General features: G+C 35.8%; 1 protein-coding gene across 8 annotated transcripts in view; it reads right to left on the bottom strand.

Annotated features, from left to right (window-relative positions):
* Positions 1–462: 462 nt before the first annotated feature.
* WIPF1 (WAS/WASL interacting protein family member 1) overlaps positions 463–21,818 on the bottom strand; it is a 173,278-nt gene continuing 151,922 nt past the window's right edge. For all 8 annotated transcript variants that reach the window (XM_051986176.1, XM_051986175.1, XM_051986181.1 and 5 more), the window contains 5 exons: positions 17,996–18,175; positions 13,894–14,670; positions 9,827–10,039; positions 8,181–8,294; positions 463–3,747 (listed from right to left, as the gene is read on the bottom strand). In XM_051986176.1, the coding sequence (XP_051842136.1) occupies positions 3,692–3,747; positions 8,181–8,294; positions 9,827–10,039; positions 13,894–14,670; positions 17,996–18,175 (1,340 nt within the window). In that variant the 3' untranslated portion in view covers positions 463–3,691. The remainder of the gene's footprint in view (positions 3,748–8,180; positions 8,295–9,826; positions 10,040–13,893; positions 14,671–17,995; positions 18,176–21,818) is intronic.

Here is a 21,818-nt window from a genome sequence, read left to right as displayed (position 1 = left end):
ATATGTACGCTCCCTTCAATCATGCAAATTGTTGCCACCCCATTTATGCCTCTCTTGACTATGTCACTCTTGCCCATGTGCTCTCATAATGTAGTTTCAGGAGGTCAGACCAACAAAGCTAGGTGGCTTTCTCTACTTGCTCTTGATGTTGTAAAAATTCCAGTTTGCCAAATTTATTTTTGTCCTATGTTTCTAGTATTATTATATTAGGAGGACATGAGCATCTGCTCTAAAAATTTTTCACATATGACTTCCCACACAGACATCGCTCTTCAAACAATAATAACAACAACAAACCCCAAACAAAGAGAGATGAGAATGGAGTGCCAGAAATACTAACCCAATTGCACATATGTATTTTGTGTTTCTGTGGGGAACCTGACCTGACTCAATGGTAGAAGGCAGAAAATGGACACAATTTCCCCCTGTTGTTATATGGATATTTATAGAAAAACCACCAACTTACGTTTGATCATTCTGATTTTATTTATTACCTAGCTAATTTTTAAAAGCGTAGATCACTGTAAAAAAAGATTGGGCTCCATCATTTAAGCTACTCAACAAGAAACAGATATCAAAATGTGCATGTTTACAGTGCAGTGCTATGAAAACAATTTACCATTTGCCCTTCCACAGTTCCTGACTGTAAAGTAGGAAAAAGTGAATTTCACTGGGCATTTCAAGCACCCTTATTTGTGCTACTAACAGAACAAAAGAAATTGTCATACTTTGTATTAAGTTTGAAATATCAAAGCCTAACTTTTTTTTTTTTTTACTAATATGCTATAGACACAAAAAAGTTGATTTCATTAAAATCACAAAGTAAGGCACCAATGGAGTAAACTTTTTTTTCTTCACCTTTTTTTTACTAAACAAAATGCATAGTGAAATAAATACTGAATACTGAATCTTAATACTGTAAATATACTTTAATATAAAATGATATAATGAATGTTAAAATACTGTATTGCATCTTGAATATAGCTAAAACTTTATAGAAAATGAAAACAGACATAGTAATCTCAGATTTGGGGGAAGAAAAAAATGCTGATTTTTACATCTTTTGCAGTAGTATTTTCTTTTTCTTTTCTTTTTGTAGTTTTACCATAGAGATGCTATGAGAAGTTTTGGCTAGAAAAAGGATTTTGTTTTCTTTCCTTTTTTTTTTTTTTTTTTTTTTTTTTAAAGAAAGCAAGCAAGAGATCCTTGGAATACTGGAAGATTCAATTGTTTAAAAAATACATTCTAAATGTATTAATTCCAAGTGATTGGCGACTTTGAGTTGAGATGCTCAAACTTATGCTACATCTAGGATATAGAATTCAATGGACTGAGTATTTGCTCCATTCACAAAATCTGGACCATTTTCTTTCTTGCAAGTTTTTCTCTTCTATATATTTACAATGAAGACCAAGGGCCACACTTTCAGAAGCTTGATTTTAGTCTTCATCATAGGGATGTTATATTGTCAAAATCAGCTCAAAGAATAAGACCATACATAGGGAGAATTTGTAGGCAACTCAGAAGCTATCTATTTTAATCCCTTTATTTTCTAGATGAGTAATCTGAGAGCCTGGGGAAGTAAATTGAAAGTAGGGGTCTGAACCCACTCTTGTGATTTCAGAGACAATGCTCTTTCCACTCTTCCAGGTACATCTTTTCTGAGCTTTTCAAAATAAGATGATTTAGTTCAGTAGATGAATTCCCCAAACATCATAGATCATAACAAAAATACACTTTTGGACATATTGGGCCCAGCCCTTGCAATAACTCTTCAGTCCTTGAATCTTTCAGGGCAGGCAAACAGCATTTACTGCCTGGCAGATATGTGTGAGGCAGAAGAGTGAAGAACAACCAATCATGTGTCAAATCCAAGACTTTGGCAAGGAGACACATAAAAAACACAATGAATTCAAAATGGTAACTTAATAATTCATTATATACCCCTGGTATATAGACATAAATGAGAGAATATTTTATTCTATAAACATGAATAAATCTTTTCAATTTGTCTTTGGATTTTTTTTTAGTTAGCCAGTAACTTGTGAATAATAAATTGATATTGTAATAAAAATTTGGGCAGATCTATATATGCTTATTATTAATGTGCTTTTAAAAAACAACAAATATATGAAACAATTTTAGACACAACCAAGTATATAAAATATTTAGATGAAAACTTTTTTTCCCTTCCCTTCCACTCCCCTTTGTTCTATCTTAAGATAAAAATTTTTATTAAGGTTTTGTAAACAAAATTGTATGAAAAAGGAACATCTGGCTTTTCCTATAGTTCTTATCTAAGCCTCATCCACAGAGCTCTCAGATAATGGGTTCCTTCTTATAAATTTTTTTTAACAAATATTTTTCATTTTCCAGTGCTCTATTCCTTCAAAATGCTCTTTTTTCAATAAGCCTCAGCCTTGGATTTTCAAGGCTCTTATGCTTACTTTCAAATCTGTTTCTCTTTTTACACATTTTTAGAGAATAGCATTTGATGCAACATTTTCCTAACTTTTTCTCCCTTTCACTCTGGGTCATCATTTGGATTTATACGAGGCAAATTTCATGAAAACTGCCTCAAAAAAAAAAAAAAAAAAAAAGAAAGACAAAAGTTGCTTCAGACTGGTATGGAAGGAATCTAGCAGACATACATATGGAATAACCAGCTAGCTCTGAGCTAGAGAGTCTCATAAACCTCCAGTTTCTCTTCAATTGCTACTTTCCATATGAACATAAACTATACCAGACTAAATTCTATGTTGAAATACCAAGTTTATGAATTTAAAGTTTGGCCAATGATGTGTGTGTTTGGGGAGAAGAGGGGAAAACAATATTTAGCTGTCAATTCTCTAACAAGGAATATGGGATACTAACTTCTTTTTTATTTAATTTTTAATTATTAAAGCATTTATTGGCTGTCTTTTTTTTTTTTTTTTTTTAAGTGGGATTGTGGTACACTGTTGTAAAAAAAAAAAAAAAAAAAAAAAAAAAAGAGAGAGAGAGAGAGATGTCTTTAAGAGCATAATCCTCTATCTCGCACACCCTGCCTTAGATTGCCAAGGGCTGAATATGCTGAGATGAAAGCAGTATTTGAGCAGGAACTCAGTAAACTCCCTAAGTGGTCTGTGGTTCATAAAAGTAGGAAGTAAGCCAAGCATGCAAGGATGGGGAGAAAAATTAAATAAGCAAGTATCTTTTTGAAAGAGACATTCTGAGGTGAGTGAATATACTTTAAGAAGTACAGGTTTAAGGCAAATAGGCAGTAAATGCTCAGATTTCTTTTAGAAGCGGCTAACATGAATTTCAAAACTCTCATCACTTGCCAATTTGTCATGTGAGGCTTTACCTGAAGGTAACACCTGAAGCAAGCAATAGTTTTAAAGGTAATACATGTATGTTTGTATACATATATATACTTATACATGTATACATACATACACACACAATATATATGTATGTACTGGTCATAAACTCTAGGTGTATTTTATTCCTTGATTTGTGGTAAATCCACAAAATCCACATGCATCCTAATAGCCCCACCTTTTACCCTTTAGCCACTCGAAGGAGGACACAAAAAAGAGGCAAGAACGTGGGTAGGGTGAGGGGGCTGATTTTCCAACGGTGACAAGAGAAGCAGCTCTTCAGTTCAGGTAAATACAGCAACTGGGCTGGGGGAGGTTGGCCATCCCATTCACCTGGGGATTGGGGGAAGTGGGGGAGCTCCTCTTTCTCTCCTGTTGGAGCCACCTTGAAAGATGAAGGGAGGAAAAAGAAAGAGAAAGGAAAAATCAAGAAGTGGGTTAGAATGTTAAATTTCTTTCACACAAAAATAAAGGGACAATTGTGTAATTATAGACTGCTGACCCAACATTTTAAGCAAACTCACAGTTATGTCAGTAAAAAATGAGTGAAGCAGAAGTAGATTCTAGCATCCTTAAAGGCAGGGTTTGGGGAAGCAGTGTGTCTAACCCAGTGCCTTGTTCATAACAGGGGCTTAAAAATATGTTATTGAATAGACAAGGTGACTTACCATGTCTATTGACTTGTTGAGCATATGTACAAGCCAATGATATTTCCTTGCCAATTCAATTCAATAAATATTTGTTAAGCATTTATAATGTCAAGATAAAATATGGAAATCCCTTAAGAATGATCAGCCATCAGATATAATACCAGAATAATATCTTTTAAAATCCATAGGATTGCTTCTGGTCACAGGGCAGATGGGCTTATAGTTAAATGCCCCTATTACTGATCCCTGGCTTTCTGTTCATCCCCTAAAATGTGCATCTTAATAGTTATGCTAGTTGCTCCCTTTTTTGATAAATGAGAATATAAAAGAATATATTAGGATACAGAGTAAACTAATTGGTATAGTAATGTGTTTATGTAACTTAGTAATATCTAACAATAATAGTTAATCATAGTAATACATGGGATTAAATCTGAGTTCAAAACTGTCTGAGATATTTATTAGATGTGTCATCCTGGGCAAGTTATTTAATATCTGCCTGCCTCAGTTTCCTCAATTGTAAAATATCATTATCTCATAACACATGTAAAAACATTTTGTAAGCTTTAAAGTACTATATAAATGATATTTATTATAATTATTAGAACTGGGTTTCTGGAAATAGAAGAGAGCATTTGTTTTCCTCACAAAATAGGACTAATAAACTAATAAGGAATTCTCAGGAATTGTCACAGGGACACCAAGATATGTGTGTGTGTGTGTGTGTGTGTGTGTGTGTGTGTGTGTGTTTGTGTGTGTCTATCACAGGAGAGCCATCTCAGGGAGCTTTTAAAAATGGGCTGAATTTAACAAAGTTATATTTTGTTGTTATTCAATACACATCCCACTTGGTAACCCAAAATGAGATACAGCAATAGACCCGAATTTCCTCCAGGAATTAGCATAGTAGAGAGTGCTTAACTTAAAATCAGAAAGAACTTGGTTCCAACTTAAACCTTACTAGCTATGTAACCTTCAGCAAATCACTTAAATCCTCTGGGTCCTAGTTTTCTCACTTGTAAAAAAAAGGAGAGGATTGACCTTGAGGTCTCTCTAAAGTCCCTCTTACTTCTACAACTATGAACTTATGCTCCTGTGAGGTTTTGCTGTCTATGTGGGGAAAACAAAGATATCTAAGAATTGCTCACTCGCTGGCACAGATAATAACATATGACCAATGAGTCATTATGTATCCCCCCCTCCAATTATGTTTTATTAGGACAATGTCCATAAAACACCAAACATTTGCTTTGGCCTGCAGAGTATAGGGTACCTCCAGTGTAGAAAGTCCCTCCATAAGCAACTAATCTCTAAATCAGGGCTCCTCAAACTTTTTAAATAGGGGGCCAGTTCACTGTCCCTCAGACTGTTGGAGGGCTGGACTATAGTAAAAACAAAAACTTTGTTTGGGCCTTTAAATAAAGAAACTTCATAACCCTGGGTGAGGGGATAATCATCCTCAGCTGCCACATCTGGCCCACAGGCCGTAGTTTGAGCACCCCTGTTCTAAATAATAGTCTTAAAAAGTTACCTGGGGGTCAGGGAGGACAAGGATAAGAGGTTTAGTGACGTGGCACCCTTGGCGCAATTTTTTTCTTTCAGTTTGGAAGATGGCTTGGCAATTGATTTAAATACACAGATCATGTTCTAACTGGACTAAGAATGTTCTGATGAAATCAGGGAAGATATTCAGGCTCTCCTTCTACTCTGGAACACAAAATTCTAATTCCTTTAAATAAACCCAGACATAGCAGTAGCCCCAAAGGAAAGACATATCTTCTTATCAAAGTTCTCTCTTATAAGAATGCTAATAATGGCCGGGCTACACCTCATTCAGAGATTATTTCTTACCAAAAACTACAAGCCCCATATTTGTCTGACAAGGTGTTATCTCATTTGGGGGGAATTGTCAGGGAATGAGTTGTCCTGATAAGTGAATTCCAAGTGTTTGAAATTCATTTGATTTAAAATATTTTTTGGCAAAAATAGTCCTAAAACATATTAATCACTCTTCTTAAATAGTGTTATGGGCCAGAATTCTGAAACGAGGATTCTTACAGGGTATTAAGTCAGTGGAATTGATGATACAATGGTTATCTAGTTTAGCATGGTGATTAATAGTTCTCTAGTTCAGTAAGATTTAATCTTACAACAAATAATCATTTTCTAGTGATATAATGATTGGTTTATACTCTGTACAGCATATAAGCTGGGAGCCTCAGCCAGAGTGAGAGTGAGAGAAGACAAGCGGACTGGAGGCAGGAGCTCAAGCTCTCGGAGCCAAGGAGAGAGATTCATTTCCATCTTCATCAGCTGGATGATGTCTATCCTGGCCTCCTGCATTTTCTCCACTGAAATCAAGAACCTCTGAAGGCTACGAGAAACCTAGTTGAGTACCAGGTGAAGGAGACAATAAAGACTTTTGGATCTGAATACCCTGAAAAGAAGGCTGCCCCAGAGACCTCCAGAAAACCAAAAAGAACATTACAAAATAGGGAGTGCCAAATGTCATTTAACTTTTTCTTGGTAACTCAGGAAGAGTTGGTGTGGTGCAGGGGATAGTGAAGTAGGGCTGGGGCCAAGCAGCCCGGCTCTTAGTTCTAACTGAAAGTTAGAAATTTTAAGTCAGATACACACTGACTGCATGATCCTGGACCAGTCACAACTATTGAGTGTTCTAGACAGATCTTTAAGATTATACATTGCTGAAAAAGTGACAACCTGCCTCAGTAGAAGAAACTTCTCTGGGAGTACTAAATCATAGATCCGAATCCCTAAACCTTGCTATCTTAGTGTTACCAGTGAGGTAACAGATCCCCTGAATCTGAGTTGAAATTCAGTGTCAGACACTAGCTGTATGACCTTGAGCAAATCACTTAAGTGCTCTTTGCCTCAGTTTCCTCATCTGTAAAATGGATGTAATAGTGATACCTTCCTGGGTTGTTAAGATCAAATGAAATAATAAGTGTTAAAGCACTCATAGCATGGTACCTGGCATCTTGTAAGTGCTGTGTAAATGTTAGCTATTATTATCATCTATTATTCTGTGTATTAATAACTAGCACAAATCTAAGTCTACTTTTTAGTTTTTTTGTCTTTTCATTTGACATGAGATTGTCACCTGTCACCTCTATTCAATGTCAGTGTTCAGGCTTTTAAGAACTTGTCACTCATTATTGCTAGCTCTAATCTGTAGGAGGTGGTGGAAAACTAATTAACCAAACTTATGAAGAATTATGTGGTCAGGAAGAATAAATGGACTCTGAGTGACATGGCTTACTCTATGGATAAAATTATTTACTTTTAGTGGAAGTGTTTAGTGATAGCTGTATCAGGGTTCTTAAAAGCTTTTTTCATTTATTTCTGGGAATGGATCTGAGATAGTGCCGTGTTTAGGGTTAAGATAGCCAGATAATAATGAGTTTTACACTCAAATATGCTCTTTCTCCCAAATTGTGTATGGCATCAACAATCACCCTGATTCCAAACTTCAGTCATCTCTTCCTCTTCCTCTCCCTCATTCCTCCCTCCTCCCCAAAAAATCAGCCGCTAACTCCTTCAGCTTTTACATTTATATCCTTCTAATCATGCATGCTGTTGCTAGCCCATTCAATTCTAGCTTTTCCTTGGAAAGCACTTTGCTTCATCTTAAAATTACAGTTACTTTCATAAATTTGAGTTTACTCATACTCATATTTTCTAGTCTTTCACATTTATGCATCTCGTAGTAAAGAGGACTATATGAAAGGGAGTTACTATTTTAATTAATACAAAGTTTGACCAATATATTTCTTCTCTCTTGAAAAGAAAATGGCTCTATTTTGTGCAGCCTTTTTAAATAGGCCAAAATGGAGATGGAATTACTGAAGCATACAATCTAATAAAATTTCAATTTACTAGGAAATCACAGGCATACTAAATTGATAACTTATTAAAAGAATTGTCTATGGAGGACACACTGAATATATTCAGAATCCTCATTTTATGAGGAAATTATCTAATTACTAGAGGATAAGCAATTCAAGTGTCCCAAAAGAAAATTCTTCATCTCTTTCCCCATCTGATAGATCTCCCCCTTGAGTAATGGCAACCTGATGTTACCAACAATAAAACCTATTCCAGTAAGCCCAAGTTTAAATCACTCAAGCGCATTTAGGTAAATACTCACTTCGGCTTTCATTTCTTGCCACTTTGCTGGGGTAACTCTTGGTCATCGGTACATATGGCTCTGGAGGCGGCAAATCAGATAGTGGATGGAAGTAAAATCTGCTTTCCCACTCATCTGAGAGAAAATCAAATGGTATTGTCAATACTAGGCAATCTGCTACAAGAATTAACCAAAGGTACTGAATTAAATTCAGACAAAATTGGGCACAAACTACTTTAGATTTATGTATATAAAAGAAAGCTAACAGCATTTTAACAAACATTCAATGTAGCACATATATTAAATTATGTTTGCACCATGCATATATTTTGACCTAACAATACCACTAGTAGGCATGAATCCCAAAAGAAATAAAAAAAATTTTATATGTACAAAAACATTTATAGCAGCTCTTTTCTCAGGGAAAAGAATTAGAAATAGAGGGGATGTCCATCAGTTTAGGAATGGCTGAATAAACTGTGGTATGTGATTATGATGAAATACTATTGTTCTACAAGAAATGATGGGCAGGATACTCTTAGAAAAACCTGAAAAGTCCTTCAGGAACTCATGCAAAATAAAATGTACTTTGGACAAAATCATAGCAATATTGTGGAATGATCACCTGTGAATGATTTTGCTATTCTCAGCAATACAACAATCCAACTCTGAAGGACTTGTGCCCTTCATACTCAGAGAAAGAACTTATTGTGTCTGAATACAGATTGAAGCATATTTTTCTTAAGATTTTTTTGGGGGTTGGGTAGATCTTTGTTTTCTTTTGCAATATGACTTTTATGGAAATGTTTTACATAACTTCACATGTACCTTCTCAATGAGGAAGAGAAAGAATCTGGAACTCAAAGTTTTAAAAACAAATGTAAAAAACAAAACAAAACAAAAAAACCAAATTGTTTTACATGTAACTGGAAAAAATTATATATGTATATAAACAAAAGAAAAGAAGCTGGGGTCTTGCTGATCTTGACAAATTGTTTCTCTGGGCCCCAATTTCCTTACCTACAAAATAGAGAGATTAGACTAGATGGAGATTGAGATTCCTTTTCCCTCTAAATGATCTTTGTATTTCTAATTTTCTAATTTCACCTAGTATTGTGAACTGCATATTTAATTGCCAAATAAATATTTTTTGAATAGGAAAAAAAGATGTTTGCTAACTAGCACATCAACCTAATACTACCTAAGGAAGCTATATCCGATAGATTCACAGAATTATGATTAATTATGATTTCAGCTACAAAAGAAATGAAAGTGCTGGGTTGGGGTACCAGAGTCATATCCAAAGGAGCATGTTTCATTGACATAACCATGGCATTTATTAAGGGGAAGATCTCTTTGGCCTCTTTCTTTTTTGCAAACTGTCTACAATAAAGTAATATGGGGAGGAAAAGTCAGTTTTTTAGGATCCTAGAATCTCATAATTCTCCATCTTGCTACAATGGGAAGCAAACAAAGATTATACAAATCAAGAGAAAATCATCTGCCTTTTATTTCTGCCTTTATTATCTTTAGTTTTAAGTCTTTGTGGGTGATGTACTGTAGAGACCCTAAAATCACTGAGATGGTGGGGGGAATTAAGTTATTTATTAATGATTTGCATATTATACAGGTCAAATGACATAAAATAGGTGGGGATCATATCTTACCTTCACATGATACGTCTTGAAAGCCATTTCTCATTGAAGATGAAGGTGGTGGGGGAGGTGGAGCTCCAGAGCCAGGTCTGTCTGGTGGAAGAGGAGGTCTTGGGCTACTTCTCTGGTTTTCTAATCCACCTCTGGAAGGCAATTGAGGTGTAGAAGGCAGTGCTCGGGAAGCACTGCCATTTCTGTTTATAGGTGGAGGAGGTGGAAGAGGTCCTGAAGCATTAAAAAAAGAGAGAGAGAGACAATATGATATCTCATATTTTCATTGTAATTAATAGCAACAAATAAAGTCTCCATGACACTCAATATACCACTATTAAGACAGCTAGGTGGTATATTGCATGGAGTAGGAACTTGGGAAACAGAAAAGATGAGTTTAAATCCTGCTTTAGATGTTGACTAGTTGTGTGATTCTGAGTCAGTTGCTAAAACTCAGCCTCACTTTCCTCGTTTGTAAAATGGGGATAATGATAGCATCCACTTGTTGTTATGAAGTTATGAAGTTGTTATGAAGATCAAACAAGATAATATATGTAAAGCACTTGGCACATCTTAAAGTACTAAATAAATGTTGCAATCAAGAGAGGTTATGTGGAAAAAATATTAAATTTTGGAGTTGGAATGAAGTGGGTTAAAATCCTAGCTCTACCACTGTGGAAATCTCCTGTGGTCTCATTTTCCTCATTAAATAAAAAAAACATTATTTAAAAAATCAATCAAAATATCCTGTCATTTATAAAATGAAGGGGTTCTATTTATTTTTCTATAGAATACAAAGTTTGACTAAATAGCTGCTTAGGATCCTTCCAGCTCTGAATCTATGCCTCTATGGAGAAGATGTGGTATCTGATTTTTGGAAGACTTTAATTTAAGGAAGGATGCAAAATGGTCAAGTTTATATGAACCATGAGCAAAGATCCACATTATTTTAAGTACATACAAATACATATTTATCTAACCTTATAGAATGCAAGTGTCCAGTGGGAGGGAACAACTTCATTTTTGTTTTTGTATCTTCAGTGCCTTACAGTGTCTGACCACATAAATGCTTATTTACTGGTATGTATACAGGGTAATACACACTTTTTGGTTAAAGGGTTGTTTGAGTAGTCAATTAAGCTTATCGCTAGAGATCACTATTCTACTTTAATCAAAGAAAGTTTTCCCTTTTATGATTTAACTAATTTAATATTTGGATCCTGAAAAATCTTTTGTTATCCTTTTTGAGTCATTTTATTAATAGAATTTGTAGAACAATATAGTTTTATATTTGTAGAACAATTTAGTTTTTTAAAAAATTTTATTTGTAGAACAATATAGTTAGAGATTAGAGCTCGAAAAAACCCTTGTAAATGTCCTGAGAGAGACTGTATTTTATTTTGGGGAGTATTTTTTTTTTAATTTTGCAAATTTTTTTTTTGTGTGTGTGTGTATGTTATCTCTCCTTGGATTGTGACCTCCTTGAGGGCAAGGACTGTCTTTTGCTTCTTGAGCTTGACATACAGTAAGCATTTAATAAATGTTTATAAATTAAGTGATAATTAATCATTAATTAACAGGATGTCTTTAATAAAAAGACTTTAATAAGATGTCCTTTAAATGTAAAATATCTGTCTTATTCAATAGACACATTCCTGTAATGAACAATTCCAACCACAATCAGTCCCTGGTAGAAATATCATTAGGAAACCAACCAGAAATAGAAGTTCCCTCTTTCATCTTCCCCTTCAGAAAGGTCCTTATACAGTTAGATGGAAAAAAAAAAAAAAGATTAGTGGCCAGAAAGAGGAGTTCTAATTTTTATTCAGCTAATTCAGTTTGTCCGAGGATAAACCAATCATACTAAAAGCAGACTAACCTTAATTTACATTTTAGTAAGGAACCCAGGAACACTCACTAAAGAGGGAAATGTAAAGGTATAAACAAATACTTAAAATGATTAAAAAATATCTAAAATAATTTCATGTAATGGTAGAAATTATGAATCTCCTGAGCAAGTATTTCAGAAAGGCTTTCTTGATTCTTTTAAAACTGCAAAATAAAGAGACTTTATTCTCTGAAATGCAGGTTAATTGTGTGGTTATAAGTCAACAGAAAGGCAAGGGCAGTGGCTACAGAACTCAAGATATTTAACACTCCCTAGCTGTGTGACTTTGGGCAAGTCACTCAATCCCAATTACTTTGCTAAACAAAAGAAAAAAGAAAGAAAAAAAGTATTTTGCGTTGCAATTAACCCTTGAAATGGAGTAGATGAACTCTGACAATTTTGTTGATAATATACTAATAAGTACTAATTTTGATAAAAATAATATTCATTTACTAATAATTTACTTTACTAACAAGTTCAGTCTCTATAATCACTTAGTATTCTTTGCTAGAATTAACAAATAAGAAAACACATTATACCTCCAATCTCCTCTTGATATTTCAAGGGATGTCTTTTGCTAATAAACAGTTAAATGACACAAAGACGCATAGATGAAATAAGAAGCATCTAGATAATTAAATAAACGTCCCCAGAAAAAGCTGAAAATAGTGGAAAGAGAACTAAGGAGGCAGAAAACCTGAGTTTTAGTCCTCATCTGGTCTAGTATTATATTAATATGGTCTTGAGGGGATAGCATACCTAACCAGTCCTCTCTGTTCCTAATTTTCTTTTATTCTAAAATGAGTAAATAACATTTCCCCTGTACTTCACAGAGTTGTTTTGAGGAAAGTGTTATGTAAACCTCCAAGTGCTACAAAAATATAGACTTGATATTGTTGCAAAAGTAACATGGCTAGAGAGCTGGTCTGGAAGCAGAGAATCCAGGTTTATGTCTTGCCTCTGATATATACTAGCTATGTGACTGCACTGGACATTCTTTGCCTCTTTACTTTTCTATCTCATAGAATTTGTTTCTTCCTCTAAGGCTGCTCATGGACCATCTTCTTCTTGAGACCATTTCTGATTCCCTCAACTACTAGTACTTTCTCTCCTAAACTTCATTCCTAGTATTTTTACTTTGTGTATATTTGTATTTATAAATTTTATATTTATGCTCCATTAGAATAAGACCCCTGCAAATAAGAATTGCTATTTTTTGAACTTTTATCCATATCACTCACAGACAGTGGGTCCATAATAAATGCATTTTGATTTTAAAAAAGTCACAATCTCTCAGTGCTCTAGGCAACTTTTTTTTTTTTTTTTTTTTTTTTTGTCTGAGGCAATTAGGGTTAAATGGCTTGCCCAGGGTCACACAGCTAGGAAGTGTTAAGTGTTTGAGATCAGATTGATTTGAACTCAAGTCCTCCTGACTTCAGGACTGATTCTCTATTCACTGCACTACCTAGCTGCTCCTTTAGGAAACTCTTTAAGAGTATTTTGTGTCATAACCTCTTTGGCAGGTGAATAAAGGGCCCCAGTCTACAGATGTTTTATATGAATAAATAAAATACTTAGGATTACAAAAAAATCCAATTATAATGAGATATAGTTGTCAAAATATTAAAAAAAAAATTCAGACCTCAAGGTAACCCACCTCTGCTCTGCTCTAAGAATTTAAGTTATAGGAAAGAGCTTGATCTGAATTGATAGAGGCTCCCTCATCTAGGAGTTCCCTACACCAATGGGGCACAGGTCCTGTCCTTATCCCCAGTCCTGAAATATTATAAATCTGTTATAAATTTATAATAAAATATTATACTATTTTGCCATATATAATAGCATATAATGATATTTGTTATATCTATTTATATTGTTTAATATTATAATATATATCATATTATTATGATTTATCACCATAAAATATTATACTATTTTGCCATATATAATAGTATATCATGTTATTGTATGTTATAGTATATTATTATATCGTATATATTATATTTCATAGTATTATGATTTATCACCAGCAAGAATGTTAAGCTTCTTCAGGGTAGGAAATGTTTGTCCCTTTCTTTTATATCCCCAGCACTCAGCATAGTGCCTGGCACACAATAACTTAATAACTACTTGTTGACTGATTGCTAATTGATATTGTCAGCCTAAATGGCACACGGGGTTCCTGGAGATGTGGTCATACCTGATCTGCTTGGTGGATCTCTCACTGGAGGAGGCGGTCTCTCATTGGGTAGGGGAGGAAGTGGACCTGAACGCCCTGGTGAAGGTAAGTGAGGCGCAGAAGAAGTAAGGGATAGATTCCGTTGGGGAAGCCTGGGGATTTCATCATTCCCACCGGACACCGGAGGCACAGGAGGAGGACCAGGCCTGCTGGGAGGGGGAGGTGGAGGTGGGGCCTGTGAAGAGGAGGATGGCCTGGGCGTGGAAGGCACGGGAGGCTTATTGTTTTGAGGAGGAGGAGGTGGGGGAGCCCCTTCTCTATTGACCAAAGGCCTGTTGCCCATTGGAGGCGGTGGCGGCGGTGGCTTGTCATCCATAGCCCTGCTTGGGGCAGGAGGAAGGGGAGGTCTGTTGGAGAAGGGAGATGAGGTGCCTGGAGATGACTGTCGAATCCCACCAAATCCTGCACTTCGGTTCCCAGGGAATGGAGGAGGCGTTGGCCCCAGGCTGGGCTGCCGGTGTACTCCGGGCACTGGGGGAGAGCCTCGGTTGTGGAGACTTGATTGTGTTGGCCTTGGCGTGCTAGGCACGGGAGGCGGACCGCTGTCAGGCTTTGCGCTCAGGTCAGGCCTGGGAGGAGGAGGCATTCGATTCCTCTGGGGCTCGGGAGGACCAGTTCTGTGGCCCGGAGAAGGTGTAGGAAACCGCCCTACACCTCCAGGGGGAGAAAATGGCTTTGCGGACGTAGCTCTTCCTCCCGGGGGCAAAATAGGGGGGCGCGTTCCTCCCGACTCTGAAACTAGAGAACATGATAACGGGGTTAGAGATGATGGATGCAGCATAAGAAAATGAAAACAAAGAACTTCCTCAAACGAGAAGGTCGCTTCAGAATTCTAAGAAAAAGGCTGGCTATCCATTCATTTATCCAGGAAAGTTCCTCAAGTAGGGGGATAGGTTGGATCCAGATTTCTAAATACCTTTGTGATTTTCAGAAGATTCTGCACTAATCTCTCAACACAATTAGTGGATAGGTTACTGCTAAGGGCAGTCCACTCAATACAGTTAAAGTTATTACTTAAGTTTATACAATTCAAATTAAGCAACAATATCTACAACAAAAAACAATTACCCTTTCTATCATAAGGTTTAAAGAAAATAGTCTTCCCGTAAAAAGACTGGCCTTAGTTTTCCTACTCTCACCCTGTATAGTAGGTCTTAACTGGTTTCAAAAGAACTTCTTTACAAGTAGGTGAAAAAATATGATAAATTTATAACTCTTCATAAAAAAAATGGAGATTGGCAAAAGTTGTCAGAGAAAAGTCTGACAAACAAAAATGTAAAAAAAAAAAAAAAAAGGCAGCCGGCATTAATTGAAGTGTTTTTTAGGAGGACTGAGTAACGGGAACTTAATTCTTTCCTGCTGATTATTTTCATTTACACACTGGTAGACCAGACAGCCTTATTATATAGTTAACTTGACATTGATGGGGCTACCAGTAGTGGGCGCTGGAAGAATCCACAGATTTGGACTCAGAATTCTACCTCTGCCACTTAATATCTATGTGTTCTTGGGTAAATTGTCAATTTCTCTGGGCCATGTTTTCCTCTTCTGATAAATGGTAGAGGGGGTGAATTGAATGAATTCAAAATCTCTTCCAACTCTAAATCTAGGACTCACCACAATGAGATAACTAAGGGGGAAAATACTCTTTTATTTTCATCCCAGTATATTCATCTTCTTAGGGCAGCTAGGTGGCGCCATAGTGCATACAGTGCTGGGTCTGGAGTCAGGACCACTCTTCCTAAGTTGAAATTTGACCCCAGACATTTAATATCTATGCGACCCTGGGCAAGTCCCTTAACTCTGCCTCAGTTTCTTCATCTGTCAAATGTGCTGGAGAGGAAATGGCAAACTATTCCAGTATCTCTGCCAAGAAAATCCCAATAGGGTTACAAAGAATCAGATACAATAATAATTCATTTTTTTTACAATTCATAATAATCTGACTAATACGGAAATGTTTTACATAATTGCATATATATAACCTGTATCTGATTTCTTATCATTTTAGAGAGGTGGGAAGGAGAGAGAAAGGGACAGAATTTGGGATGCAAAACTCTAAATAAAAATGTATTTAAAAATTGAGGGGGAAAAAAGTACCAGAAAGCTAAAAAAAAGTCATAATAATCTTGGAAATTGAGTTTTATAATTTGAGAAACACTACTTTTGACCAGTAAGTTTTAAATTACAAAAGACAGTAGTAAGTGAAGAATTAAAGTGTTCAGAGCCAATCCTAACAAGGGCCAACAGGGTCCTAGGTCTTAAATTAATAATTAAAAATACATAGGGAGAAAAATGGAAGTCAAGAAGATCCAAAAAGTAGTCAAAATTTTATAAGCTATTAAAGATTTTCAAGGCATTTTACTTCAATTATTTCATTTGATCCTCATAAAAATCCTAGGAGATAGGTGCTATTATTTCCTCCATTTTACCGAAGAAGAAACTGAGGCTGAACAGTTAAGTGCCTTGCATAAGATTATAAGCCAGAGGATTAAGAAACTCAGGTAGAGGAATTCTTGAGTAAAATGGCAACACTTAGAGGAAGGATGATATGAAAGTTAAAAGTGAACTGGGTCAAATATGCCAGAGTAATAATTCTGGTATGAGAGCTTGCACGGGTCAGAGAAGGACCTTCTGCTGAGTCTGGTGGATTAGAATATATTGATCACATCTTCTCATCAAAAGGAATGTCTGTTAAGGGACATGGCTAGGCCTAATATGACAGACATTTTCATATACATAAAGCTTTGGATCTTGATACATTCTGCCGAATTCTACTGGAAACAGCAGAACATTTGACAATTTTATCAAATAAGTGCTCTGTGTGTATGTGTGTGTGTGTGTGTGTATTTTACATCTATTTAAAAGGCATTTTAATATTTCTTAAAGGACACTGTAGCAAGGGTATAGAACACAGGCCTATAGTGAGAAAGATCTGAGTTTAAATCTGAACTCAGATACTTACTAAGCCTATGACTCTGGGAAAGTCACTTAAACTTTGTTTGATTCAGTTTTCTCTTCTATCAAATGAGCTGGAGAAGGAAACGACAAACCACTCCAGTGTCTTTGCCAAGAAACCCCCAAATGGAGTCACAAAGATTGAGATGCAACTGAACAACAAAAAAGAACACTAAAGTAGGTTGGATAAGAAATTAGAATTTATTCTTCCTGCTCCCTTCCCTATCCAAATGAGCATTTTTAGGTAGTATTTTCTAAGGTGATTTCTTATATTTCTGGATAAGCAGGCGATAGTCTCATGTAGTACTGTTTTCATTTGAGCACAACTAATAGAGGCAGGGGAGATGTTTTAATTTTTTTATTATGCTATTAGCAACTCAGAGCAGATGCTTTGTGGTTTGATTGCTGCTCTGGACTGTCCCATCAGCATATTTTCAGAATCATTGGGACTGAAATTCTATTATCATCATCAGGAATTCAATGAATGCCTCTCATGGACCCAAAGCCTGTTCTAGAAGGATGCGAAGGGTTTGCAAATCCCCTGTGACTTCAAGAAACTTATTCCCACAATTGATGGTTATTATCGAAATGCTATAGACTGATTTTGGAAAGTAATCTAAAATATAGCTTGGAGAACAGAGTCAGACAACTTCCAAAAAGTAGACAGGGCAAATTCCCAGGACATCAAACCATCAGTCAGGATTCCATAAGCAAAAGGCTATAGATATTGTTCTTTCTCCCAACCCAGGTTGTCCTGAAAAAGTGTCCCCCTAAAATACATGACTACTCTATATGTTACCATAGTCAGATATCAGTAGAGAAAATATTGTTAAATACAGTCTGTTCCTATAAAATAATTTTAATTTAAAATAGGCAATAGTTTTTAAAGAATCAAGACAGCATGTTACAAATCTCACCCTTGCTATTTTCTTTGTGGAAATTAAACTCTCTCACCTAAATCATCTCAGTTTCCTCCTCTCTAAAATGAAGGAATTGGACAAGATGACCTCCAAGATCCCTTCAAACTATACCTATGAAATATGGCAGCAGTGGGATGACAGAGCAACCTAATAAATAAGGAAGAAAAATTTGTTCATGTCATTACCATTATCTCTGTTGGCCGTGGATCTCAGTTTTGGCATTCCTGCCTGGAATAATCCACCTAACCCAGGTGGACCACTCCCTCCAAAACCACCTCCAGTGGCACCACTACTAGATCCACTAAATCCGCCACCACCGCTACCTCCTCCAAAGCTGCTGCCTCCACCACCAGATCCTTTAGGTTCTGCAAAGAGAGGAAAATGAAAACTTTAGTATAAACAGAAGGCATATGCTATTTCACATTGACTTTTTCATCAAGCCCTAGAATTGCAGAATACTGTAATTACTACAAAAATATATATACATGTATATATATAGGTGTATATTTTTGCATACATATATACATATTTATGTATATGTACATATTATACATATTCATATAAAAATAAAATAATAAAACAAGGATCTACCTGAAAAGCAGGATGAGGAGTACTCTTTGGATTCTTCTTCACTACAGTACCTTTCTCTATACTTTGTGGCTCTTCTCTGAAGGGCCTTAATGATGAAGCCCAGATCTTTACCTCCTCCCCACCTCAAATACCACATCTCTCTTCCCTCCATACCAGCTGAGAAAACACAGGAATTTCCAAAGTGATAACAAAGGAATACAGAATAGACAAAAAGAGCAGGTGATCCACTTGTCTCTAATATGCACTGATTCCCCTCCTTCTTTCTCTTTCCTCAACCAAAAGATGCTGGATCTGGGATTCTGTGAAATCTTCTCTGGCTGGTGTCTGCCTCTCAGTGTGCTGGAAAGCAAGCTACTTGTGCTGGGGAAACAAAGTTCACATTGTGGTGTTTGTCATCACTTCATCTCGGGGTTTGCAAAGCTTGTAATCAGGAGGTTACTTCTTCCTAAATAATACATTAGCGCTTCACAGGATTATTGAATCATTAATTTAAAGTTAGATGGCATCTCAGAAGTCATTTCATTTTACATCCTTTATTTTACAGAGGAGAAAACTGAGATTAGAAGACGGTAAGTGACAACAATACCTGGCATTTATATACCTTTAAGAATTGCAAAGCATTTTACATATCTAAGGTCACTAAGATAGTAAATGGAAGAACCTAGGTCCCAGACTTCAAATCCAGAGTTTCCTCTATAGCAACACACTGACTATGTTCATATATTCTGAGAAATTTGGTGTGTGGGAGGAGAAAAACATGCAAAAAACCCAAATTGTTTCTTTAGCTTCTTAGTTTACTAAGCTGAGAAAGAAAATTCTGTTTACATGTTTAATCTTTATTCCCAATAGGATTATCTTACTTGTCCTTAAATGCTTCAATAATCTGTGATCTAATCTTTGTGGGCATTTCTTCCACCAATGTGGACTGTTACCCCCTCCATATTTTAGCAGATTGTTTTCATTAATTTCTGTGACAAAAAACAAAACAAAACAAAAACCCACAGGTAATCAAACCTTGGAATGTGAGCATCTGTGAGGGTTGGTTTGGTCTGGTTTAACATTCAAAACACAAAGTTATTATTACTGTAGCTTTATAATTCCTATTAGAAGTGTGATGGAATTAGGTGACTGGGTAACATAGTAGAGAAAGTGCTGGAACTGGAATTAGAAAGGTCTCAGTTCAAAGCCAGCCTCAGACACTAACTGTGTGATCTTGGGCAAGTCATTTAAATGCTTTTTGCTTCAGTTTCCTCATCTAGAAAATCAGGATAATAGCAGCACCTAGTGTCCAGAGTTGTATGAGAATCAAAAGAGATCATATATGTAAAGTGTTTCGCAAACTTTAAAGTACTTTATCAATGATAGATTCAATTATTATTACATCACATTTATATACCATAATTCATTTAGCCATTCCCCAACTGATACTAAGACATCCCCTTAATTTCTAGTGTTTTTTTTAACACTCCCCTCCACAAGAAGCTGCTATACAGTAAATAGTTTTGTAAAGTAACTACTACTAATTATTGGTTGAATTTAAAAGCTACTAATTAAATCAGGACTAACATTTCAAAGCTGAGCACAATGACAGCACCCTTACAAATTAAATCTCTTTTACTCCTACCCTTTCCAAATTCTAGATTCTATGATTCAAAATAGGGCTCAATCTTGATTGTTTGCAAAATCTATGTAATTCCAAACAGACAAATTTATGCCTGTTTATGTACACAAAGTACAAGAATACTTATTTGATAGGGTCATGTTCTCATAGGATATGGAAATCCCTAAGAAGTGGGCATTCTTAAGACATGGTATAAGATAATAGAGAAGGGACTGACTTTGTCAGGAAGATCAAGGTTCAAATATTGGATCTGATACATAATTGCTGTTTGCCAGGGGAAAAAATCATTTGAATTCTCAGTGACCAGCAGTCAATTCTCTAAAAGTTTTAACTTACAAATGAAATGCTGATGGAGTGAGTACCTAAGAAGTTCTTACACTGATGAAATCATAGGTTCATTCTCCTCCCCCAACCAAACCACCCACAAACAATAAAATCAAACCACCATCTGCTAATATGTTATACTACTAGAAGTAAGCTGGTAGCAGCGTATGGAGGTTGCTTGTTGCCATGGGGACAGAGTTGTACTTAGGGCCCAGCTCTGTTCATTTCTTCCATTTATCAAGTACATGACCTTCAATAAATGACTTCTCTCTGGGTCTCAGTTTCTTTATCTGAAAATGAGGGAAATGGACTGAGCTATCTCTATGATCTTTCCCCCTCCTAACCTTTTATGCCTCTTGTATTATTTCTGTGGAGGGTTCAGAGATTCATTAATGGGAGATTTAGAATTTCATCCTGTTTGGGACTCTCTCACAATGAATGAGAATTTGCATTTCCTCTCCAGCCTCTTAAGCTCCTATTAATTGTATAGCATTATAGGATAAGCTTGCTTTCTGATCATCTGTAGTTAATAAGGACTCCATTAAGGTTTTTAGCTAAAGAAATGAGTTGATTGGGCCTAGTTACAAGGTTTCATTTTGAGTGAAGAGAGTGAGATTTTGATTTTGAGACAGAAAATCTTTAGTTAAGATTCTGTCTCAGACTTATTAGCTATACAAAGGCTTTTAAACTTTTTCAACTCATGACCCCTTTTTGCCAAAGAAATTTTTATGTGCCCCCAGGTATATAGATGGTTTACAAATCAAATATTTATTGATAATGAATCATAATTTTACAACTTCCACATTCAGTTATAAGACATGGGGTCACAAAATACTTAAAGAAGCTGAAGTTATATGACCCTGGGAAGGTTACTTATATCCTGTGTCCTTTAGATACTTCATTGTAAAATGGAATAACAACAGTCCTTACTTCATAGGATTATTTTTACTATTGAATGAGATTATATATATTATACATATATATGTATATATATAAATGCTTTGCAACCTTAAAGCACATAAATGTTGATTGTTATTGTTGCTGCTAATATTACTCAGAGAACCTTTCCTTTGTAGACAGAGATCTTCTAGAAATATCCTAGGCTTTAGCCCCTTGATATTTGGAATTCTTCTATATGAAATATCATGGGTAGATAAAGAATTAAGGTGATAATGAGTAAAGCATTCAGTTGTGAATCAGGCATGATGGGTGCAAGTCCTACCTTTACCATCAGCCATATGGGGTCATTCAAACAGGGTCATTGAAGATTCAGACATGACTGAAAAATGACTTAACCCCAAGAACAACAACTCTGCATAAAATAAATCCATTCCCAAACACCTGCTTTTTAATAAAATCAGGAATCTGGAATAGGAAATCTTCAAGTATGCTCCCTAGTTCCAGCATCTTATGAATCAATTAATCTATTATTCTAGAGCTGGGGTTCTCAGTTCTTTTTGTGCCATATTAGC

The sequence above is a fragment of the Antechinus flavipes genome, chromosome 3 (genome assembly GCF_016432865.1).
Source record: "Antechinus flavipes isolate AdamAnt ecotype Samford, QLD, Australia chromosome 3, AdamAnt_v2, whole genome shotgun sequence".
NCBI classification, from domain to species: domain Eukaryota; kingdom Metazoa; phylum Chordata; class Mammalia; order Dasyuromorphia; family Dasyuridae; genus Antechinus; species Antechinus flavipes.
This window is presented reverse-complemented; position numbering and strand designations above follow the sequence as displayed.